This window comes from Geotrypetes seraphini, chromosome 3 (assembly GCF_902459505.1).
Source record: "Geotrypetes seraphini chromosome 3, aGeoSer1.1, whole genome shotgun sequence".
Classification (NCBI taxonomy): Eukaryota; Metazoa; Chordata; class Amphibia; order Gymnophiona; family Dermophiidae; genus Geotrypetes; species Geotrypetes seraphini.
The window spans coordinates 221,724,924-221,748,839 of record NC_047086.1 but is presented as its reverse complement, the minus strand read 5'-3'; the positions used below and the strand labels follow the sequence as shown (position 1 = coordinate 221,748,839).

The 23,916-nt window shown below is 42.6% G+C and overlaps 1 protein-coding gene across 2 annotated transcripts in view; it reads right to left on the bottom strand.

Moving 5' to 3' along the window:
- Positions 1-4,632: 4,632 nt before the first annotated feature.
- CCNT1 (cyclin T1) overlaps positions 4,633-23,916 on the bottom strand; it is a 60,502-nt gene continuing 41,218 nt past the window's right edge. For both annotated transcript variants that reach the window (XM_033936359.1, XM_033936360.1), the window contains 2 exons: positions 7,141-7,211; positions 4,633-6,888 (listed from right to left, as the gene is read on the bottom strand). In XM_033936359.1, coding sequence (XP_033792250.1) covers positions 5,551-6,888; positions 7,141-7,211 — 1,409 coding nt within the window. In that variant the 3' untranslated portion in view covers positions 4,633-5,550. The remainder of the gene's footprint in view (positions 6,889-7,140; positions 7,212-23,916) is intronic.

The following is a 23,916-nucleotide window of genomic DNA, read 5'->3' as shown; positions in this document are numbered from 1 at the left end:
GAATCACAGGAATTGGCTCCATGAAAGGCTCAACATGATCTTTGGAACACCAGAGTTGGAAAGCTTTCCAGGCTTTAGCGTCCACATCCAACCAACGCAAATGTTGACTGCTTCTTTGCTTGAAGGAGAGTAGCAATGACTACCTCAGAATGGATTCTGTTTGCGTGGCTTGAGAAGAAAGATGCAGCCTTTTGCCGACTCCCAGATACTCCAAGCATTGGGTTGGCTCCAGATCCTGAAGAAGATCCACAATTTGTCACACTGCCTGCTCACCCTCCAGCCTTGCTGGAGCTCTGATCAGCCAATTGTCCAGGTATGGGTGCACTTTTATACCCATTCCCTGCAGGTGAGCTGCGACCACCACCATCACCACCATGGAGAAGGTGCATGGAGTCATTTTTACTAAGTTATTTCATTGTGGGTTGGATACAGTTTGAAGCGATCAGTTTTCTTCTTTTGCTGCTGCATAAGCTAGCACTTCAAATTGCCTCTTAAGAACCCTGTCCACCTTGCAAACTTGTACATCTTTTAACATCACTCCTCTCTCAGTAGGGAGGAAGGTACGTTTTAGCTATTTGAGTCACCAAGGAATTCACCTTCGGCTGACTAAATAGCTGCTGAAATTCCAGAGCCATAGGGTAAAATTTGGACATAGTTTTAGCCACCTTTAGAGAGTCTTCTGGAGTCTCCCATTGTTCAGTGACCAGCAAGGTAATGTCCAGATGCAAAGGAAAAAAGGTGGTCTGAGCATTTGTGCCACTCATGACCGTGCACTGTGAGGTGGAAGGCTGCTGTGGCTCCAACTTCAACTGCCTGAATGCATCTATAATGACACGTGGGATGGTAGCCAACTTGAACAGTCACCACACTGCCGTACTATCTCCCTAGTCGAAAGCAAAATCACCTCTTGACTCCTGGTCCCTGAAAGGAACCAGAATCCTCTAAAAAAAAGGAAGCCGAGCCTGGGGAAAAAAATCCATGGAGCCAGATCTCCAATCCTCCCAGTCCTGTTCTGCTTGGTCACACAGGTTGAGAGCCAACCTCTTGCATAGCAGAGACCTCCTGAAGAGGCATTTCTCCTCAATCTGATACCGGCGCGCTCCCAGGAAGTGCAATGTCCTGGGCCTGTCATATAAGCTTTCCACAGAAGATTCACAAATTTTGGAGTAAATCCTTGGACAGGAGGCCCCAAAGACCTCAGATTGGCTTCTTTTGTGCTCCGCAGTGTCTGCGTTTCATGTTTTTGTCATTCGAGAACTCTGATTTTCTCCCTCTCTCTCAGTCCCCCTGCAGTTCCCCACCCCTAGAGGTCTGAGGCTAAATCCAAAGCTCCTCCCTTGTTTGTGCCATGGCATGGGGTACAGACACTCCTTGAATAACCAGCCCAAAACTGGTATGATATAAGGGTAGAACTGCCTGAGGAGTCCATCCCAGGTGATTTTGAGCCAAATTGAGCATTTTAAGGCAGATGGAAGCTTTAGAGAAAAAGATAGTTTAAAATTTAAAATGGCCACTTTCAGAAAAATCATGACAAAAGCGGCTCATGGAGACTGCAAGTTAAAAAAAAAAAAAGAAAAAGAAAATCAAGGAAAGGGGTTTTAGAGGTGGAGGACCCTATCAATAGCCCTAGAAACCCTTAAATTCAACTTTTTTTTAATCCCCCTCTGTTTTCCCCATAATGGGCTGTATTCACAGTGCTGCTGCTGGTGCCTCCCTGTCAGCTTTGCTTAAGCCTGACAGAAGTGGAGAGAACATTCTGCCTCAAATCTTTATGGAACAATCCAGACCTGGAAATCTTTGGGCTGCCAGTTGGACTGGAACTGAAGGCTCAACCCCCAAACACTCGCAGTGCAATTGCCCCCAAATTGGAGAAGGGTGTTAAAGCCAGCTCCCTGATGTCCAAAGGGATTTATTCAGAGGCTCCACAGCCTGTGCGCAAGCCTCTAATAAAATTAGAAGGCAAGTAGGCTCCCAGGCGAATGGACCCCGAGCTTTGAATTAACACAAAGCAGGCTGGCTCATCAGGTAAACCTGGGGGTTGCTCAGTAAGCTGCAGTCCACCTTTGTGGAGTTTGCATTCTCTCCCAGGCAGAGTGGCCCCAAATATGGGGTCCTCTGGAACCAAAGTCTCCCGAAAATGGAATAAAAAGATCCCAAAATAATAAAAACCAAACAAAGCAGATCAGAACACCTCTTCTTGGTTTGCCTGCAGACAAAAAAAACTGAAGAGGGAGCTTTACTCCACTGGTGAAGGAGAAGAAGCTGAAAGATGGTTTGCAAGCATGGATTGATCACCTAATGTATGGACTCCTGTGTACATGTAACAAAATCAAAATCTCTTTGAAGAACTCTACCAATGCAGTTGCTTTTCAAACAACAAACTCTGTTTCAAGATCACTCTCCTTACTGCTCTAGTCTTGTTTCATTGGAAAAGTGGAACTTGCTGCTCAAAACCATAACTACATCTGGGTTATTTTATTTAGTGAAGTATTCTGATTTGACTTTTTGAGCATTTTAAAATGTGTTTTGTTCTTTTTTAAAAGGTATTTTTGTAAAGTTTAAGGTAGAGGTAATTTTAAAAACTGTTTCTTCCTACTAGCATTTACTGCATGAGATCTTTTAAAAGTTTTTGATAGTCTTTTTTGTAACAAGAGTTTGATGGAATGCATGTTAATTGCTTATATTTGTCTGATAAGTTAAGTTTTTTAAAACTATCAAATAAGTTGCAAAGAAAATAGATTTGCAACTACTATTGTTCCCACAATTAATTCCTTGAGCCTTTTATGTTTTTGTGAGCTTATACCCTTAATTTTCAGCTGTCAAAACTAAGCACCATAAGAGATCTATCATCTATGAGGAAATTCCTGAGACACTCTTGAGATCTGAGAAATGAATTTGTTCTTTGGTCTGATGTGAATAAGAAAAATAGCAATAATATAATATAATTTTCTATTTGGATGTGATTTACTTTTCAGCGAGCTGTGTACAATCCACTTACAATTTTGCATTTGTCTTGTCACATGGTAGGTTTGTAAGTTCAGCTAGATCAGGGGTTCTAAATGCAGTTCCTGGATCATATCCAGTCAGTCAGATTTTCAGGATATCCATAATGAATATGCATGAAACAGATTTGAAAACCTGATTGACTAGGTGTATCCTAATGATTAAGAACCACTGAGCTGGATGCAATGTCCAGCCCTGGTGTGAAGTGTTATACATGGGCAAAAAAGAAGAAAGGATTCCCTCTTCCAAAATGATATAGTGAAATGTAGTCCTAGGGTTTGTTACACCTAACACCAGCAATCCCTTCCATTACCCCTGTCACCTAACAGCTGCTCGGTGCCCCAACCTAGGGGATTACTACTTTGTAAATCTTAAGGTGTCATATTTCATAAAATCACAGATTCAAAAGCTTTAAATATAATACTGCAGGTCAGCATTACAATTCAAAGCTCCTTCTCTATCCTTAAAAAAAAAAAGAAGTCCATTACACTCCCATTTACCCAGGAAGAGAAAAACCAGATCATTTTTCATTCACTTTCTCACCTCCCCAGGGGCATCATCATTTCTCACTTGCATCTTAAGCAGACCTCAAGATAAGGAAATCTTAGGAATTTTATCCAATCCACTGACATCAAAACTTTGTTTCATATATTGAAAGGCAGCACACACTTTTGCTTAAACTTGCATAGTCAATGTTAAGTTAGAAACATGCTGCATATTCACATATTTTTAGGGACTTTTGTTTTTTGCAATCAGTTTCAAGATTTTTTTTCTGTTACTCTATTTTGCCTTTCCTGTCTACCTTCTTTCCTTACATACAGTCCAAATCAGTCATCAGTGTAAAAAGCAGCAAAAATGGAGAAACTCAGGAAAGGGGGGAAAAAACCCCAAAACCTTCACTGGACAGGAAATTCTGCTCTGAAGTACTGTAATTATTTTCTAAAGCTCAAATGTCACAAGAGCACATTTCTATGATACCAACCAGAGACAAAAGAAAAAAAACTGCTTGGTCCATCCCATACTAGAGAAAATGGGAGGAAAGACTGTTAAAAAATAATATTAAAAAAAAAAGAAATCCAGGTGTAATTTAGGAAGATGTTGCTCAATGTTACCATGATTCCTTACCCCCTCTTACGTTTTACCTGAGGTCATTCTTTTGTCCCCAACATACAATGAAAGCAAAGGTCTCAAATGTCACAACCAGTAGAAACTAAGCAAAATAAATTTACAAAACAATATTTATGTTTCAAATGTTTTTTGGACAAGAAAAGCACCACCTGCTTCCTTCTGCCCTTTGTCCTGATCTGAGGCAACCTTGTGATTTGAAGATGACACACGTCACTCCTCAGGGATTTTCACATAATACTGGAGCTTCAGAGGGAAGAAGATTAAATATCTACAATGCTGAACCACCTTCAACTGCCTGGCTGGCAGCATAAGTAAACCACAAAGCTCTGCTGGTAGGTGGGAAATGAACCCTTCCATACTTTCACCCCCTCCCCTCCAGAAAAATGCCTCGTTTTAACCCAATGCATATTTACAGAGAATGCGGTCACATCACCACCTGATGAATACCAAGAAACCACAAGGAATAAAGCTACAAAGCAGATAAACCAGACCATGACATTAGCATCACAAAAACTTACATTTTCGTGTCAATTTCTGTGTAATTATTTAAAACTGCACATCAAAATCTTTCATCAGAACATACAAAACCCAAAACTAAAAAGATTAAAAATGTGTAACATGAACCTACAGAGGTGGGTAGCACCTTTTCCACTGTATTAGGGGAAGCAGGAACCATAGTGTCCATCAGAGCTTCTCAGAGCTTAGCAGCATATCAGCCACTATTCTTTCCAAGCATTTTTGCACTTGAGACTACATGATCCTTTGCAGTTCTGATGGAGAGCTGTGCCCACTTACTGGGCCAGGAACTCAGACTGAGGGGCTGCTTGTGAAACTGGCCACATATCCGTTACAAGAGAGAATCATTACAACACCAATATGGAAAAACAGCTTGCCTGTTTTTAGTTACAAAATTTTCAGGTTATTTTCTCAAGAAATATTAAAGCCATGAATAGAAAAGGATCAAGTGGGATACTCTCTTCCAAGCCATCATCACTAGGAGAAATCACAGAGGAAAAAGGAGGAGCAGGATATGGCCTCATAGGAGGAAGCATTTGGTAATGAAAAGGAGAGGACACAATGCAAAGGAAGGGTTAAAGAGTGTGATGGAAAGGACTGAAGAGGTCAGATAAAGAGGAAGCATGTGATAGGGAAAAATGCATGGGGATGAGAAGAGGACCAGTGGAATGGAGACACAAGGAAGAGCTACAATGGAGTTCTACAGAAAGGATGAAGGCTGAGGGCTGAGGCAAGCAGATAGGAGGAAGAGTTAAGTGAGGCTGTCTTTCACAGCTTTGATGCAATCTCATGTTTCACCAATGCCAGTAAAAATAATCCTAAAAGTCTTCTGAGGCAGTGAAGATTAATGTCCTCAGAGGAGGACAAGATTTCCCAGCCATGTTAGTTCAGTAGTACCCCATTTTATTTAGGAAGGGGTGGGAGAGGCGGAGGGGGCTCTGAGGGCAGTGGAGGTGCTTGTAGTTTGTCTGTGGTGCCTGTTCTAGAAGTTACTGATGGCTTGCTAATCCGATACTCTCCATAGTTATGAACAAACTGAAAAGCAGGAGGTTGTGTGGGCTGCATGCCCTGTGCACTGAGGAGGGAGTGCAGCATGTTGACTGTGTCCTGATATTCCATTGCTTGGCTTGCACTGTGCCCGTTGGCCCCAGCAGAGTTCTTGTCCGATTTCATGTGGCTGCTTTTGACTCTGTAGCTGGATTGTGAATAAGCGAGGTCTGTAGGATCAGAAACATGTGCAGCTGATGCAGTGGGCAGGTTGGGGAAAGGGAATGTTATGTTGGATGACTTGGAGGATTTGCTGATTTTTGATGCTAGATCATGAGTTGATAGTTCCTCAGAAAGGGGTCTTTTCCGGGACTGACTGGGCAACCCATAGCTCTTATGGACTGAAGAGCTCTGCAGGCTGCTGCTCTTGGAGTCACTGGGCCTTTTACTGGCACCTGCTGGCTGGCTGTGTGAATGTTTATGAGAATGGTTGTGGTGATGATGATGGTGGTGGTGATTTAATGAACTGCTCTTGTGTCTCTCTTTACTCTTACTAGCTGTTTCATCTGAGGAGCTATGACGGACAGCTGGTGGCATTTTGATGCGCACTTTAATTTCATCAGGTTTCAAAGATGGGGGCTTCTCAGCCCCTGAAACAGACATTGGAATCCTGAGTTTGAGTGCTGCTTTGTCAGAAGGCGGCCGCTCGGGGTTTTCTGAGCCTGTGACTGGAGTTTTCAGGGCAGTAGTGGAGGGAACAGACTCTTGATGCCGGGCTTCATGCTCTTTATCCCTTTTCTGTTGCACTAGCAGGTTCTGGGCTGCATAAGCATATTGCTCCTTAACGCTGGCTTCCATGTTCTCTAGCTGGCGCTTCTGGGCTGCTAATTCCTCTGCATGCTTAGCTCGGTACTCCTTCAGGGACACTTTGGAGGATGAAAGGTTCTTTGTGTTATGTTTCTGTGGTGCATGCCCAGTGGTGGTATCCTGCACTAGAGAATGGTCAGCAACACTGTTGGCAGTCCTATGCCCTGAGGCAGAGTCTACCTTTGGTATTGCTGGTCCAGTGCCACTTGTATTTCCAGGGTCCTGTCCCACTGCAGAGGAAGCAGACAAATTCATTAACCCTGTAACAGTGCTGTCAGTGCGGGAGATCATGCTGAGGATGGTCTGTTCCGACAAGTGTTCATCCTCATCCTCATCCTCATCCTCTTCAGCTGCCTCCATCTTAGGCTTCTTGGCTGCCTGACAGGCCTGGAACAGACAGATGAAGAAGTGTAAGTGTCACCATATACCAACTCTTAAGCAAAGGAAGGAGACTAACCATTGGGGATGAGAGATGGGGAATGAAGTTCAACTCTGAATTTCTGCTTTTTCTTGAGCCCCGCTTATCAATCAGTTGTAGTTTAACTTGGTAGTTTTAAACACAGAACATAGCTGAAAGGCAACCATGCAATTAGCTACATAATAACCTCCGATGCTTCACTATAAGGCTGTAAGACTCACCCTCCAGTTTCGGATGCGTTTTAGTCGGTTTGGAGTTTTCTCCAAAATCTGCAGAAACTCGTGTGTCAGTTCTAAAAGAAATAATAGAGATCAAATGTATCAGATAAAACTAGGTATGCAAGCACAACTGTACAAGGAAGGAGAAACACTGAAACGGGGGTGGGGGAGAAAGCAAAGTACAGCTCTCACTGCTGCATGCATGTCTGTTAGGAACAATGTGTACAAAAATGTTCTTGAATGTAACTTTCTATAACCTGAGTTTAATTTGTGCACTACAAGTCAAGTATATCATAACAATAATGCAAATAATATCAGGATTTCAGAAGTAATTGTTTTAATGCAAAAAAATCTACTACTAGTAATGTGACCTATCATTAAAACAGTCTGAAGATGGAGGGTGGCCAACATAATGCAAACTTTTAAAAAGGGTTCCAGGCAAAATGGTAGCAACTATTAAAATGGAAGATTGGGTTTCACCTAATCTTCTGTTAGACCCTGGAGGATTCAGGGCTAGATTCTCAAAGCTTTAATACCAGCTTTAATACCATCGCTAAACTGTTTTCTGGTAGTTGAACCTGTAAGCAGTTTAGCGATGGATTATCAAAGGGGATTATCTTCCTCTTTAATGAGGAATCTAGCAGTCTGACACTGACATGCAAATGGGCTCTTCAACATTGAAATGAGCCCTCCGGTTGATTTTTTAAAATTGCCGAGCCATTTTCTACAAGCGGCGTTGGCTTTTTGCTACAAAAAAAAGCGAGTGATCGAGGGGTGCCAGTCAGTGTCAGAGACTGCTAGAACACTCCTTGCCTAAAATACTAGTTGTGACCACCCCTGCAGCAGGAGAGATGCCCACTCTCTCCTGCCTATAGCACGTTAAAAAAAAAAGTCCTGCTGCGACCTCCCCCCAATCGCAACCTCCCCTGCAGCAGGAGAGATGCCCATGGCGGAATCCACCATAGGTTGGTCAAAACTGCTGAAAGGCAGGAGACAGTGGACAAAGCTTAGACAAAGCTTGAGAGCCAGAAAGAGCAGCCTGGGCATCCCATTGTTCTGTAACCCGATCAAGCCGTGGATGGGATGGAACAAAGGAGGACAGCACATTAGAATGGTCTATGATTGAACACTATGACGTGGAAAGATGACATTCTAATTTTTTGCTCTTTCAGAATCTCAGCAATAAAATGGTGGACAAAGCCATGCTTAAAAGGTCTGCTGATGGAGGGGTCCTCACCCAAATCTGGACTCTCAGGACAACTGTGTTGACTAGTCCCAGCAAGGGTATCAGCTGGATCTAAAATAAAAGCAGTGTCAGGAGACAAAAGCGGCAAAATATCCGTATGGCATAATGCAATTGAGCTCTGCCATAGCTGGATGAGAGGGCTCCTGAAAAGGTATCTCCGTCACTGGTGCAACTGGTTCAAAAGAAACTGACATGCCCACCGGCTGCGTCCAACGTGCTGGGTCCAAAGAATAAACTTTCCAGAGCTGAAAACAAGTCAGGTGAAAATACACACCTTGTCCACTGCAGGTCCCCTGAGGTGCTTGTGCGGCACCAAGAGTCCCCAGACTTGGAACATAGGCGTTTGGCACCAAACTCCAGAATGGTCTCTGGGCAAGTTATTTTTCTGAAATAACTGACTCAGGCTGGCTCCCCAGCCCTGGAGGACCTGAAGGAGGTGAAGCCTGAAGCTCCCCCAGCGTACTGTGGCACGTAGTATACAGTCGTAGATCCGGTGCCAATCCAGCGCAATGAATGCACACATTCAACAGATTAGGAGCTAGGGAGTCCATCCCATAAGACTTTTAATCAAACTAAGGGGTTTTGAGGCAGAAATAAAAACTCTGAAAAAAAAGATCAATAAATAAACGAGATTAATAAACCATAAGATGGCTACCACCAGCGAATTAAGAAACTCTCAAAAATGAGTGTTAGTTTCACAGACCACCCCCAAAGCTCCCATGGAAAATAATGGAGGTATCCTTACAGTCTGTGAAGTGCCTATCTGACAGCTCTGTTATACTGCAGCTGAATGGAGGAAAAAGATTTTCTGCTTAGAAACGGCTCCAAATTACCAAACTTGATCTTCGGACTGCCAGTCAGACGAACGCCGACTTTAACCTCTGCCCCCAAGAAAACTCTCCACATGATGGGGAAGGGAAATGCAGCCTGCGCCTTGAAACCCAGAGGGAAATTTTACTCAGGTTGCGTACAGCCTGTGCTTAAACCCCTCACAAGGTCAAAGGGCAAGCGAACTCCCAGGGGAAAGGAACCCGTCTGAGAAAGGTGGCACAAGCAAGCTGGCTCCACAGATTCATCAGCTTCTCTGTGAAGCAGCAATCCGGCTCTGCAGGACTATATCCTTTTCTCCGGCAGAGGACACTGCACAGGGTCTCAAGGCACTTAAGCCACAGGAAAAAAAGAACTTTTAAGTGAAAAAGATGCAGAGCATATGCAGAAATTGAAACTAGAATGGGCTCTAACTCTCTGTAAGATGGGAGGAGCATGTGCTCAGAAAAGTGGTTGGATTTCTGCAACTCCAAAATTGTGGGAAGGGATTTAACACCTAGCATACTGAATCCGGAAGGGACATAACAGAAAGGAAAGACTATTACTGAACACAGAGACAGACATGATTTAATGGAGCAGAGTCAACATGGACAGTCAAGAGAAGTACTACCTCACAAATCTGCTACATTTTTTGAAGGCATGAATAGACAGATAAAAGGTGAAGCAGTTAATATAGGGTATCTGGATTTTCAAAATGTTTTTGACACAGTCTCACGAGAGCTCCTAATTAAATAAAAAAGCCATGGAATAGGAAGTAATATCTGTGGACTGGAACTGGTTAGAAAACTGAGAGGTGGGTAAAATGGAAGATCAGGTTTTTACCTTCGATAATTTTCTGTTAGTCCCTATAGGATTCCATATGCTAGGTGTTCAATCCCAACCCGCAATCCAGGAGTTGCAGAAATCCAACACTTTTCTGAGCACATGCTCCCCCCCCCTTAGAATGAAAGCTAGAGTCATATCCAGTGAGTCCCAAAGCCAAGCAACATACTTGAAAAAGAGAGGAGGAGGAGGGGTAAGGGGGAATATGTCCTCAGCAACATAGACAATTCTTGAATTGGTCTGCTCTGTAAAACATGAACAAGTAATAATAGGCACAAAAGCAACTCAGAAGAACATTGAGGAACAACGTAGAACTAACCTGCTGTGTGCAATGAGCACCCCAAGAAAAAGTCTTCGGAAATGCACATATTCGCAGAAAACTCCCTAAAGATCTGGCAACTGGCTGGAAAATCTTCAGGCCTGCAAGGAGAATAACCAAGGTAGAAAGAAACAGGCTATTCCAAACCACTGAGTATACACAGAGAGGGTGGGTCATATGGAATCCTATAGGGACTAACAGAAGATTATCAAAGATAAAAACAATCTTCCATTCTGTTACATCCCTTCTGGATTCCAAACGCTGGCGTATCAAATCAATGGTAGCAGCTAGAGCTTGCCCTCAACACCAAGGTCCCAAAAGAAGTATCATAACGAGCTGTCACATCTACACTGTAAAACCGGATAAAAGTATGAAGAGAGGACCAAGTAGCCGCCCTGCAAATTTAATTGGGATGAATTGCACAAGACACTGCCCACGACGCAGAAAAACCTTTAGTTGAGTGGGCTTTAAGAGAAACTGGTGGCTACTTGCCATGTGCGATGTAAGTCGCAGAAATGGCCATTCAAATCCATTGAGCAATCAAAGACTTGGATGCTGACTAACCAAGGCAAGGTGCAGAAGTTAGGACAAAAAGGTGATCAGACAGCCTGAAATCATTAGTCCTCTCCAAATAGTGGAGCAAGACTCTCCTGACATCCAACTTGCGCAAGATCTGATCTTTGAGCTCCAAACCTGTGGCATAAAACGTAAACAAACAAACTTCCTGGTTGGCATGGAAGGCTACCACCTTCGGCAGAAAGGAAGGTACACTAAGGAGGACAACTCCTGCATCCGTAATACGGAGAAAGGGTTCCCTGCACAAAAGAGCCTGAAGCTCTGAAATATGCCGTGCCGAGACAATGGCGACCAGAAAGACAGTCTTAATCATTAGATTCAGAAGAGAAGCATCCTTCAGTGGTTCGAATGGGGCTTCCCCAAGGCCCTGCAGAAGGGAAAGGATGACACAAAGGAGGCCCCTCTCATAAACCTGGTCACATCTGGATGAGCAGTAAATGAACTAGCGCCTCTGTGTGCTCTAAAGCACAGTTCTTCAACCGCCGGTCCGCGGACCGGTGCCAGTCCGCAGAAAATTCCTGCCGGTCCGCGCAGGGTCGGCGAGATGGACGCTGTTAAATTTCCTGCCCTGGTGGTGTTCGGGGAAATCTTCTGTTCCGCCCAGCCTCAGGCGATCAAGACAGGTTGCTGACGTCGGGCATTCCCTCTGAGTCTCGCCTATGCGGAAACAGGAAGTTGAAAAAAATAGGCGGGACTCAGAGAGGGAAGGTCCCGACGTCGGAAGCCTGTCTTGATCGCTGCCCCTGCTGAGTCGCCGAAGAGGGCCGCAGGGAAGCGGCAAGTAGAAGGGAGATGCGCGGTGGTCAGCGTGCGCGGTGGGGGCAGCGTGTAGATTGGGGCCATCAGCAGCGTCTGTGCTGAGTCTGCCCACGTGCAGGATGCGGCGGATAGGGGCCTCCAGCTCGTCTTGGGCGGCAGGGCCTGCGGTGCAAAGTTTTTGCCGGCTTGGGAGGGGGGGGTCGCGAATGTGCAGGGAGCCTTCAACAGTGGCTGTCTCCTCTCCTAGCAGCTCTGTACTTACCAGGGCAGTGATTCACTTTGGCAACTTCCCCTTCCTCAGAGGCAGCAACGACCCAAGGCTGCCTAAGGAAATTACTGCTGCAGGCAAGTACTGAGAGCTGCTGGATGGAGAGGAAGCCACTGTTGGAAGCTGGGAAGCTGCTGGATAAAGGGAGAGCTGCTACTGCACCTGGAGGTAGAAAGAGAGATGCTGCTGGGAGGGGAAGAGGGAAAGGGATGGTTAGAGAGTTACTGTTGGATAGGGGGAGGAGGGAAGGGAGAAGGAAAAAAGGAAGGAAACAGCTGGCAGGGAGATTAGAGGAGGGAAAGGGGAGAGACAGGAATGAGAAAGTAGAGAGAGATTGATGCTGGAAAGGGGATCAGCAGAGAAATGAGAGAGAGATAAATATGCTAGATCCTGTGTAGGAGAGATAAAAATGAAGAAAGCAGTGAAGCTGGAATGAATGATGTAAAAAGGAGAGAGGAGGCATAGGTTGGATGGAAAGGAGAAAGGGGCAAAGAAAGAAGTCAGATACATAAGGAAGGAGGAGAGGCCAGACAGTGGATGGAACGGGCAGACGCTGGAAGGAAGAGTGGAAAGAAGATGAAAGCAGAGATCACAAAAGGTAGAAAAAAAATCATTTTATTTCTATTTTGTCATTACAATATATCAGATTTGAAATATATATCCTGCTACTGCTAGAGACATAACTGGGGACTGCAAAGCCTAACACTATTTCTATCATGTGTGACTGCAGTATTCTGTTAGCATGATATTTCTGTGTAGCATTCTGTAATAATTTGGCTTATTCAGTTTTCTTGATAGTAGAGGGGATATATGTGAAGGGGAGGGGAGACGGGGGTTTTGTTGGTCCTTGCTCTGAATATTTATATTTATAAAATGACAATTGTACAGAATATTGTTTCTTTTTATACTTTAATAAAATACGTTCAATATAAAATCATAACTGAGGCTTGTGCAGATGGGATCAGATGGTTTGTGGGGACCGAGCTTGCGGAGACGGGCGAAAATGTGTTTTTTTATTTCGGTCTTAGTAGTTTGCCGGTCCACAAAATAATTCTTTTATTTCTGCCGGTCCACAGGTGTAAAAAGGTTGAAGAACACTGCTCTAAAGCATGAAAGGCCTGCAACCTGAACTTTAAGGGAGGCCACTGCTAGACCCTTTTCTAGGCCCACCTGAAGAAAAGCCATGACCACCAAAATGGGAGCCCTCTCAGGTTCCACCTGATCCTTAGCAAACCATTGTTGGAAAGCCTTCCAGGCTTTGGCATAAGAAGCCATAGTAGAGGGTTTCTTCGAGTGCAAAAGGTATCGATGACCAAGAAGGTTATCAATGAAGAGGGAGCTGGAATTTCTTATCCTATTGAAGACGGACGAGATCCACATACCATGGGCGACAAGGCCAGTCCGGAGCTCCTAGAATCACAAGACCATGATGCGTCGACCGACCAGAGGCCATGGAGAAAAAACATACAGGAGCTCATGAGCTGGCCAGAGCTGAACCAAGGCATCCAGTCCTAGGCTTCCGTGCTCTGTTCGACGACTGAAAAAGCACCTGGCCTTCAAGTTCTCTGCTGAAGTCATCAAGTCCATTTGGGGCTGACCCCAGCACTGTACTATCAGATGGAACACCTTCTGCAAGAGGAACAAGCCGGCTAAGGAAGTCTGCCTAAACACTGTTGACTCCGGCCACATGGGCCGCCGAGAGAGACAGAAGATGTGCTTTCACCCAGCAAAACAGCTTGCGAGCCTCCTGGCCCAAGGAAGAATTTCTTGTGCCCCCTTTACGATTTACGCACGCCACTGCTGTGGCATTGTTGGAGAATACTCGCACCGCTTTTCCTTCCAGATGAGGCCAGAGAGCAAGTAACGCCAGCCAAATTGCCTGGAGTTCCAGACGATTGATAGACCAATGTTTCTGACGAGGAGTCCACTGCTCCTGAATAGAGTGTTTCCCCAAAGTAAGTACCCCAACCCAACAGGCTAGCATCCTTCATAAGAATTATCCACTCTGAAATCCAAAGAAGACTGTCCTGGCGAGGGACCTCCCCCTGAAGCCACCAGCTCAAACTACTGCAAGCTGGCTCTGTCCAGGGGAGTGGCATCTGAAGGGGATGATGCTGCGGAGACCACTGAGAGAGGAGGGACTCCTGTAAGGGAGGCTGCCATGGACCCCAGAACCTGCAGATAATGACAGGCCTTGGGAGCTGGACAGTCCAGGAGAGTTCTGATCTGCTGTTGAATTCCACAATGGATTTTTGCCAAATGGACTTTCTGTCTGTATGTCTCGGGAAGAAATACACAACCCTGCCTGGTGTCGAAGAGAAGACCTGGATTATCCCGGGACTGGAGGGCATCAAATGACTCTTCCTGAAATTGACAATCCAACCCAATGCCTGCGGCACACACACCACTGCACTTTCATACTCCTGATGAGACAGAGCCCAGATCAACCAATCATCCAAGTAAGGATAGACCTGGAACCCCTGCTGGCAGAGAAAAGCTGCCACAACTACCATCACCTTGGTGAGAAGCGCGGGGTGCCATCACAAGGCCAAAGGGCAGAGCTGCGAACTAGAAATGTTGCAGAACATGGAAACGCAGAAACCTGCGATGCTCCAGGTAGATTGGAATATGGGGGTATGCCTCTGTGAAATCCAAGGACGCCAGAAACTCTCCTGGAGAGACAGCAGCTATGACTGTGCACACTGTTTCCATGCAAAAATGAGGAATCCGTAAGAAGTGGTTGACAGATTTTAAATTCAGAATGGGTCTCCAGTCCTCCGAGCCTCTCTTCGGCAAGATGAAGTATAAGGAGTATCTGCCTAAGCTCGAAACAGGTTATATCATTCTGATGTCTAAGAGACATTGCAGAGTAGTGCCGGAGAGCCCAGAAACAAATCTGGAGGCAGACAAAAGAAGTCTATCTTGTGCCCCTCCTAAATGATATCCAGCACCCATTGATTCGAGGAAATGCAAGTCCACTCCCGATAAAACTGAGAAAGGCGGCCTCCGATATGAGGAAGCCCCACCTGACCTCTGGCGTCATTGGTGTTTTTTTCAAGGAACAGCAGCTACTCAGAAACCTGAGGCCGTCTGGAATTGGAACTGTTGTAACAAGGGTGGTAGTCCTGGGAATATCTCTGGGAGGAAGATCCGGCAGATCCCTGATGAAACCTGTGGGAGGAACGAAAATTACTACAATCATCTCCCAACATCCGGTGAGAATTCTTTACAGGGAGAGACTTAGGGTGGTGTTTGGCAACATTGGTCATGAGGTCATCCAGACCATTACTAAAAAGAAGCTGGCTCGACGTCTGCTTAAAGTGGCCTTGGAAGCAGCGTCCCCAGCCCAATGATGGATCCAAAGAGTCTCTAGGAAAAAAGGGGGTTATCTAGACGATAAAAAATGGACAATTTTAGTGATGAGTTTCTCAGTTTTCAGAACCTCTTATGATATATATAATTTCAAGTTCCTGTCTTGTATATTTTTATAATCATTTATATCCACCACCTCCTACCAATCCCTATTAAATCTTTATTTATAATCCTTCAATTTATTTTTAATAGTATCCCTAAATAATTTCTTTAAAAAGCATTATAAATCGTGTGAACAAAAGACTTCCAATTCTAATTGAAAGGCAACTCTTATCTTAAAGTTCGGTGGATCCTGCCACCATCAACGTTTGATATTTAACAACTCAATGTTGATGGTGGCAGGATCCACCGAACTTTAAGATAAATCCGCGCTACGTGGCTAGAACTAACGCCAGCTCAATGCTGGCGTTAGCATCTAGTGCACACGGCAATTCTGCATGCGCTAAGCACGTGCTAAAACCACTATCGCAGCTTAGTAAAAGGAGCCCTAAACGTTCTAATGATATTTACTAACCATATGGTATGGTTTGGTGCATGGAGATGATTTGATGATGCAGTTTCCCTGCCTTTTTCTAGTGACGGTGAGCAGATATTTAAGAAGAGGTATTGTGTACTTTTCTTTACTTTGCAAAAATTTAGTACCCTCTGGTGGATTGCATGTATCCTGGTGAAAGTATGCACGGTGCAAACTCAGAAAGGTTTCGTGATCAGTGGCAGAAGAGGTGAGAAGAGAACTGCCAAAAGATAGCCCGCAGGCAGTTGCCTCTCCGCTGACTTCAGTTACCACAAATTTTTGGGAAATAGTGAACCTCTGTCGGCCCAAAACAACCTCCTCTTAAGGGAAACTAATGAGTGACTTTGTAAAAGCAGCACAAGCAGCGAGTCCGTAAAACAGTAATAGCTTCAGCGTTTTGCTGCAAATAGCAAGTTTTGGGTTTAGTAACATGGTCTATTATTCGGAATGAACCTGAGGGAGGTGAAGCAGCACCTTAGCAATGTGGAGTTGGATATGGTGGAAGGAGAAAGAGGCAACTAGTGTTACAAGACAAGTATGCAGCAGAGTGGATCCCTTAGAGGCGTTATGCACGTCAGAAAGAAAGTCAAGACAGATTGGGGTTTCCTGGATAAGACATTGATTAATGTTATTTTGTTTCTTCCAGGAAGTGTTCAGTACTGATGGTTGAAGTTTTGTTTACTCCTTCCTCTGGACATGTACTTGGAAATTTCTCATGAGGGCTGATATAGGAAAACATAATATCTTGAGTTATAACATAATTTTGGGTTCTGTTCACAGGGATATTTGGGTTCATTCTTATGGTCTGTTATGTTTAGGTTTCTCATTCCTTATGGTTATTTTATTCTACTTTTAGTGTTAAAATGAAAGGTTGTATGATAGTTTACTCTGATTGGGTGACCATGTGTGTAAAGTTGTGGTATGGGACTGAGTGATGGATAAAAAAATTTATAAATAAGGTGTGAATGGTGTTTACTAAACGAGGTGAATGTGAGTGATTAAAGTGGGAAGATATGGGCATGCTATACAGTTGATTATAAATATTTGGTCATATCGCTTATTGAGCTGTTTTGCTTCTTTCCCAATTAATGTTTCAATTAATTTTTTCATTATTTTCATTAATTTTATGGGTTGATTAAGCAGGTAATTAATTACAGTTGCAATTGATATAGATTTATTTATTTAACTTACTGTGACATGACTATTTACTAATTAATAGATTAGATATATTATATATGTAATAAGGATAATTGTTATTCCTATTAGTTGTTGGAATGTATGGGGAGGGGAGGGTGAGTAAGGGTCTGATCACATGAGTCTGAGCTCACTATGAATGAATTATTCAGGTGGGTGGGGTGTGTTTGGGAAGGGGTTATGGATGTGTGTGGAGGTTTTTTTTGCTTTTATTTGCTTTTGTTTTATTCTATATATGTCAAAGAAAATGGCTATGAAATTCTATTCGTTAAATGTAAATGGGCTTAATCATCCCATAAAAAGGAAAAAAATAATGAATTTTTTGAAACAGGAGGCTGATGTTTATTTCTTACAGGAGACGCATCTTTCTTCATCCGAGGCAAACAGGTTGGAGGGAGGATGGGTGAAGCACTGCTTTTTTTGTGCCTGCGATGGGAAAGAAAGCTGGTGTGGCTATCCTGGTCAATAGGAAATGCTCTGCTTTATTTGGTAATGTTGATGCTGACCCTACGGGAAGATGGATTCATATTGATATGACCTCAGGAAAAGATGCCCTGAAGCTTATAAATGTGTACGTCCTAATAATGTAGGCAGATTTTTTTAAGAAACTACAATGTATGATTCTGTCATTGGCTTCATCTAATCTAACTGTAGCTGGTGACTTCAATACTGTCATGGATCCATTGCTAGATAAGCAACCTAGTAAACAACTAAAGTCTCTAGGTTTAGATAACATGGTGAGATCGTGTGGTTTAAAAGATATCTGGAGGTTGTTCCATTTTAATGCTTGGGAATTTTCTTTCTATTCCCAAGTTCATCAATCATTTTCAAGAATCAATTATATATTTGTTTCAGATAATTTAACCCACCATATTATAAAAGCTAGCATAGATCCGATCCTTCTGATGGATCATGCAGGCATTGGATCAAATGTCAGTTCAATGAAGCAAACTTTACTAGACCTGTCTGGAGATTCAATAATACATTGCTTGCAGATGCAAGCTTTCTTGAGGAAATTCAAAATAAAATGGTTTAATATTTTCAACTTAATGCCTCAGAGGAAATCTCTTTGGAAACTATTTGGGATGCTTTTAAAGCTACGATGAGAGGGCACATAATTTCATTTTTGGTACATGCTCAGAAATTATTAAAATTGGAATTTTCTAATTTGGAACAAATTATTAGGATTTTAGATTCACAATTGGCTTCAAAATGGAAATATACTACTTTGCAGGCCCTCTTGAAAGCTAAATACAAATATAATAAGATTTCCTCTCAATTAGCTAGGCAAGATTTGTTTTCTCAACAAGCTCTGTATTATGGAAACTTGAATAAAGCGGGAAGACTATTGGCTATCTCAAAGCTAAAAAAAGAAAAGTTAAAATTGTGGCCATTAAGGATGAGAAAGGAATAAGCCATACTAAAATTAGTAATATTCTAAATTAATTTTTGTTTTTTTTATCTTTATTGAGTTTTCAAAGCTAACAAAAATGCAATACAATATCCATACAAATAATAGTAATCCTATATGCTTTGTATTCTTCTGAGCTTTATTCAGATAAATAAGTTGAAGGTTTGGAATTTTTAAAGTTATATCAGGGACCAAAACTTCCTGAGCATATTAAAAGGAATCTTGACGCTCCTATATCACTTCAAGAACTTCAGACAGCGTTGAAGTCCCTTAGAGCTGGATCCGCTCCGGATGGTGATGGTTTAACGGTGGAGTTTTTCAAATCATTTCAAAATACACTTCTACCCCATCTTCTAAATTTATATTAATCACAATTAACCAAAGGTTGTATTTCAGGTACTATGGCTGAATCTTTAACGATTATTTTACCAAAGCCAAATAAAGATATGGGATCAAATTACAGGCCTATTTCTTTGATTAATGTAGATGGAAAACTTCTGGCTAAGTTACTGGCTTTACGCTTGGCCAAGGCTCTCCCTTATATTATTGGCATCCAAACAGAGTTCGCTGCTCAAAGACATTCTTCAAACACCAGATTGGCTTTCCATATGTTGAATTTAACTAAAGCCATGCAAGATCCGGCCTTCTCTGTATCCTTGGATGCAGAGAAGGCCTTTGATCGTGTAGAATGGACCTTCATGTATCAAGCAATGGATTGGTTTGGTATTGGTTCCGGATTTATATAAATAATTCAAACCATGTATAGTTCCCCTTCTGCCAGATTATATATTAATACTTTTACAGAGTGTTTTCATCTGGAGAGGGGAGTTAGACAAGGATGTATCTTCTTTGCTTTTTGATATTGTTTTGGAATCCTTGTTATTGGCTATTCAACAGGCAAGGGAGATCCAGGGTATTTCTTATGCAGGTCTGGAATATAAGGTCTCTGCTTATGCAGATGATATTTTGCTTCATTTGAGGAAACCTGAATCTACCATTCCGCATTTACTAGCTTTAATTGACTTCTGTGGAGATTGACTTTTAATTCCGCATTTACTAGCTTTAATTGACTTCTGTGGAGATGATGCAGTATACAAACTTAAGGTTTAGTTTAGTTCCGCTAAATGTACACTGTCCAAAAGGATTATTTGACTCATTCCCTTTTCTTTGGAAAGAAGAGGGACTAAAATATATGGGCATTTGGATTCAAAACACTGGAAGACACAATGAAAGTAAATGAAAAATCTTTATTGCTAAAGGTCTCAGCAATGTGTGAGCAATGGAACCCATTACATCTTTCTTGGTGGGGAAGAATCCAAACGGTTAAGATGATGATTTTGCCTGTAGTTTGCTACCAAATGGGTATGGTGCTAGTTTATTTTCAGGGGTCTTTTTATGAGAAATTGAACAGTATTCTCACCAAATTTATTTGGCTAGGTAAAACTGTTTGTATTGCTTTAGTATCTTAACAAAAACCAATTGCGGCGGGTGGGGTAAATTTCCCAAACTTTTATAGGTACCATCAGGCCTATATACTGCACCAGGGTATGCTTTGGATCCTTCCTGAGCTCATGGAACATCTCCCAGATTGATTATACCTAGAGTGGCAGCTTATGTCCCCATTGCGGTTGATTCATGTGTTGAGTATCAAGTTACTCAGTTATGTTAAGGACAATAGTATTTTATTTGACACTTGGACAACCTTGAAATTTATTAACAACTTAACAGATATTCCAGTAGAGAAATCCACTTATCAATCCTTATAGTTAAACTCCAAGATTCAAATTGGCGAGTCTAGGATCTTCTGGAAGCACTGGCAGGTATACGTACATTGGATGATGTTTTATTAAATGGGAAAATGCTTGATTGTTCACGACTGCAACGATCTTTTGGTATTGCAAAGTCTCAAATTTATAAGTGGTTGCAGTTGAAGCAAGCCATTCAGAAGGGGTTCCCCAATTGGCAAAATCTAAAAAATCATTATAGCTTGCATGTCCTCTGCTTCCAGACGGATTTACTAGGGCATCATGCCGCTCAGAGGTATAAATTAATATCTGGTTATATGAATAAAAGACCAAAATCTAGTCTTAGAGACATTTGGAGCATTGAGATAAAGCAGATGTACAGCATCAGCATCTATGAGACATACATGGTTTTTTTTGTTACATAGAAGTTTTTAGACCCCTGCTTGTTTGCAGAAATTAGATAGTTCCAAATCTAATAGATGCTGCCACTGTCATCTTGATATAGGGATACTGGATCATCTGCTGTTCTATTGTCCTTTGATACTCAATTTTTGGAAGTCAATATGGGGACAGATTAATACTATACAGTCATCAATTCCATTGACATATGAGGTTGTCTTATGTGGGATGATATTGCATCTTAAACCCTCATTGGACAGATATAAATGTTGGCTTTTCCTTATTATGACCGGGATAGCCATGCAAATAGTTATTCAAAATTGGAAGAACTGGGATCGCCTTAGCTTTACTTTTTGGTGGGCGAATTTATGCTTAAGTTAGAGGTATGAGAAGATGAATGAGGATATGCTGGGGCATACTAAGATATTCAAGTTAATTTGGGGCCCATTGACATCTTTTGTGGATTTGTTATAGTTGTCTTTTATCTTTATTTCTGTTGGTATAATACACACACATCCAGGGGGAGTATTTCTTTTGTATGGTTTTATTCCCTTATGGAAATGTGGTTGGGTGCGGGGGTTTTATTTTTGTATTGATACCGATTGATTATATAAGTGTATATAGGATTACTATTATTTGTATGGATATTGTATTGCATTTTTGTTAGCTTTGAAAACTCAAAGATTTTTTTTTTAAAGAGTCACCATTCAGAGAAAAGAGCTAGGTGTCATCCCATACAAATTGTTAAAATCTTGTGAAAGGTAAAGGGTCATGATTTGAAATGTGTTTCTTAAAAAGGAGGGAGGAAGACTTAGGAATAATGTTAGGAAATTATTTTTCACAGAGAGGGTGGTGGATGCCTGGAATACCCTCTCGAGGGAGGTGGTGGAGAGGAAAACAGCAACGGAATTTTTTAAAAAAGCGTGAGCTAAACACACAGGATCTCTAATTAGAAAACAAATGGTATAAATTAAAGAACTAAGGTTGGTATAGGACAGATTTGTACGGTTTGTGTCCCATATATGGTGATTAGGATAGGCTGGGGAGGGCATCGATGGAATTCCACTAACTTGGAACACGAGGAAGTTACTGGCCAGACTTTACAGAAGATATTCTGCAAACAATGGAATGGTTGGATAGGCTGGAGTGAACTTAGATGGCAACTTCAGCAGTTGGAACCTAGGACAATATCAGGTGGACTTTAGTCTATGGTCCAGAAATATCACAGAAAAGACAAATTAATCACGTATTTTTAATGAGAATAACTAATGGACAAACTGGTTGGACCGTTCAGGTTCTTATCTGCCACCATTTACTACACAGAAAGGTTACTAAAAGAATTATGGGAATAGAATGACTGATATGAGGAATTATTAGGGAGGTTGGGGCTCTTCAGTTTAGAGAAGAAATGGCTTAAGGGAGAAATGATATAGAGCTATAAAATCCTGAGTGAAGTGGAACAGATAAGTGCAAATAAATTGTTTACTTTTTCAAAATGTATAAAGACCAGGGGACACACCATGAAGTTACTAAGTAGTACATGTAAAACAATTGAAGAAAATATTTTTTCACTTGTCACATAGTTAAGTTCTGAAGCTGACTGCCAGAGAATGTGGTAAAAGGAGTTAGCTTACCCAAGTTTACAAAAGATTTGTATGTATTACTAGAAGAAAAGTCTATAAACCATTAAGGCAGACACAGGGAAAGCCATTGCTCTTCCCCAAGCATACATGGCAAAGAGATTTGCTACTTTTTTCAGATCTTGCCAGGTACTTGTAATGTGGAGAATGGCGACCATTAGAAACAGGATGCTGAACTAGAGGGACCTTTCATCTGACTCAGCATGGCAATGCTTATTGCTCTTCCTGTTGTGTTTGGGAGGGGAGACACATTTAAGTGCTTTCATTACACTGGATCTATGGCATTTCAGTATTCTTACTGCTGAGTTGTTGGGAAGAGGGCAATGAATTACTGCTATGGGAGAACAGGGCATCTCATGCTTTTATTGTTGTGGGGAGGGAGGAGTGTTTCAGTGCTTTATGGAGGGTGGTTGTATCAGTGCTTTCACTGTTATGTGTCATAACTTGTGCTACTGGGAAGGGGAGCTATCTGTGCTTTTGCAGCTCTTTGTGGATGGGAAATACTGTCTTTATACTGAGGATGGCTGTCTTGGGACTTGCACTGTTGTGTATATGGAGTTGGTTGTGGTTTCTCAGTGCATTCACACTGTGAGAGGGGGATGCTTGTGTTCACAGTAGTGCTGCCCGATTCAAGAAAAAAAAATTTCAACTTGATTCAGCCTATTGAATTGATTTTTTGATTTAATTCAATTTTCCTGCCCAATTTGGTGGTTGTTTTTTTTTTTTTTTTCCAAACATCATGGTGGGTTTATTTTATAGCCTCTTCACCCACCTCACCCTCTTTGCCCTCTCCAAGCCACACTGGCGCTGTGGTGTAAACAAAAAAAAAACACCCCACAAAAGACTTTTCCTCTCTGTTAAATCCTAGCTCATGATCACGGTCTAATACCAGCTCTGGCAGGATAAACATTTCAAATGACATATAATTTTTTCTACCTTTTGTTGTCTGGTCATTATTCCAATCATGTTGGTCCCAGGCTCCGCAACAAACGTCTTCTGATAACTCACTTGCCAGGGTCTCCGGCCCATTTGTCGTTTTCTTCTTTCTCCATGCTAACCATCCATCTTCCATCTCTGTCCTCCCCTTCCATCTCCCTTCCCTCCCCCGGAGGTCTGGCATCTTTCCTTTTTTTTGTCTCCACCCCCCAGCTGCGATGGACCTCACCATCCCCAGATCAACTACCTTTTCATCCAGCATCTCTCCTTCCTTCCCCACCACCCCAGGGTCCAACAGCTCTCCTTTTCTCTTCCCAACTACCCTCCTATCCAGTATCTCTATCCATCCCTTGTGTCCAACTTCTCTCCCTTTCTGTTCCTTCCCTCCCTAAATCCTATTGTCCACCATCTCTCTCCCTCTCCTCTATTTTTATACCCATTATTTCTTCCTCCCAGTATATGCATGTCTCTTTGAACCCCCCTTCCCTACATGTACTTCTCTAACATCAGGCCCCCCACCCCCCATCCGAAGGTCTGCGTGTTCCCCCTTCTTTGTAGCGTCCTCAAGCTTCCCACCTTCAGCTAATTAGGGCAGTCTACAGAGGATCGCCGGTGCTGTTGCGATCTTAGCAGGCTGCCATCGGCCTCCACAGCACATTACCTCTGATGTCAGGGGCAGGATTGCAACAGAGGGAACGTGCTGCAGACAACGACAGCAGCCTGCTAGGATCGCTACAGCAACGGTGATCC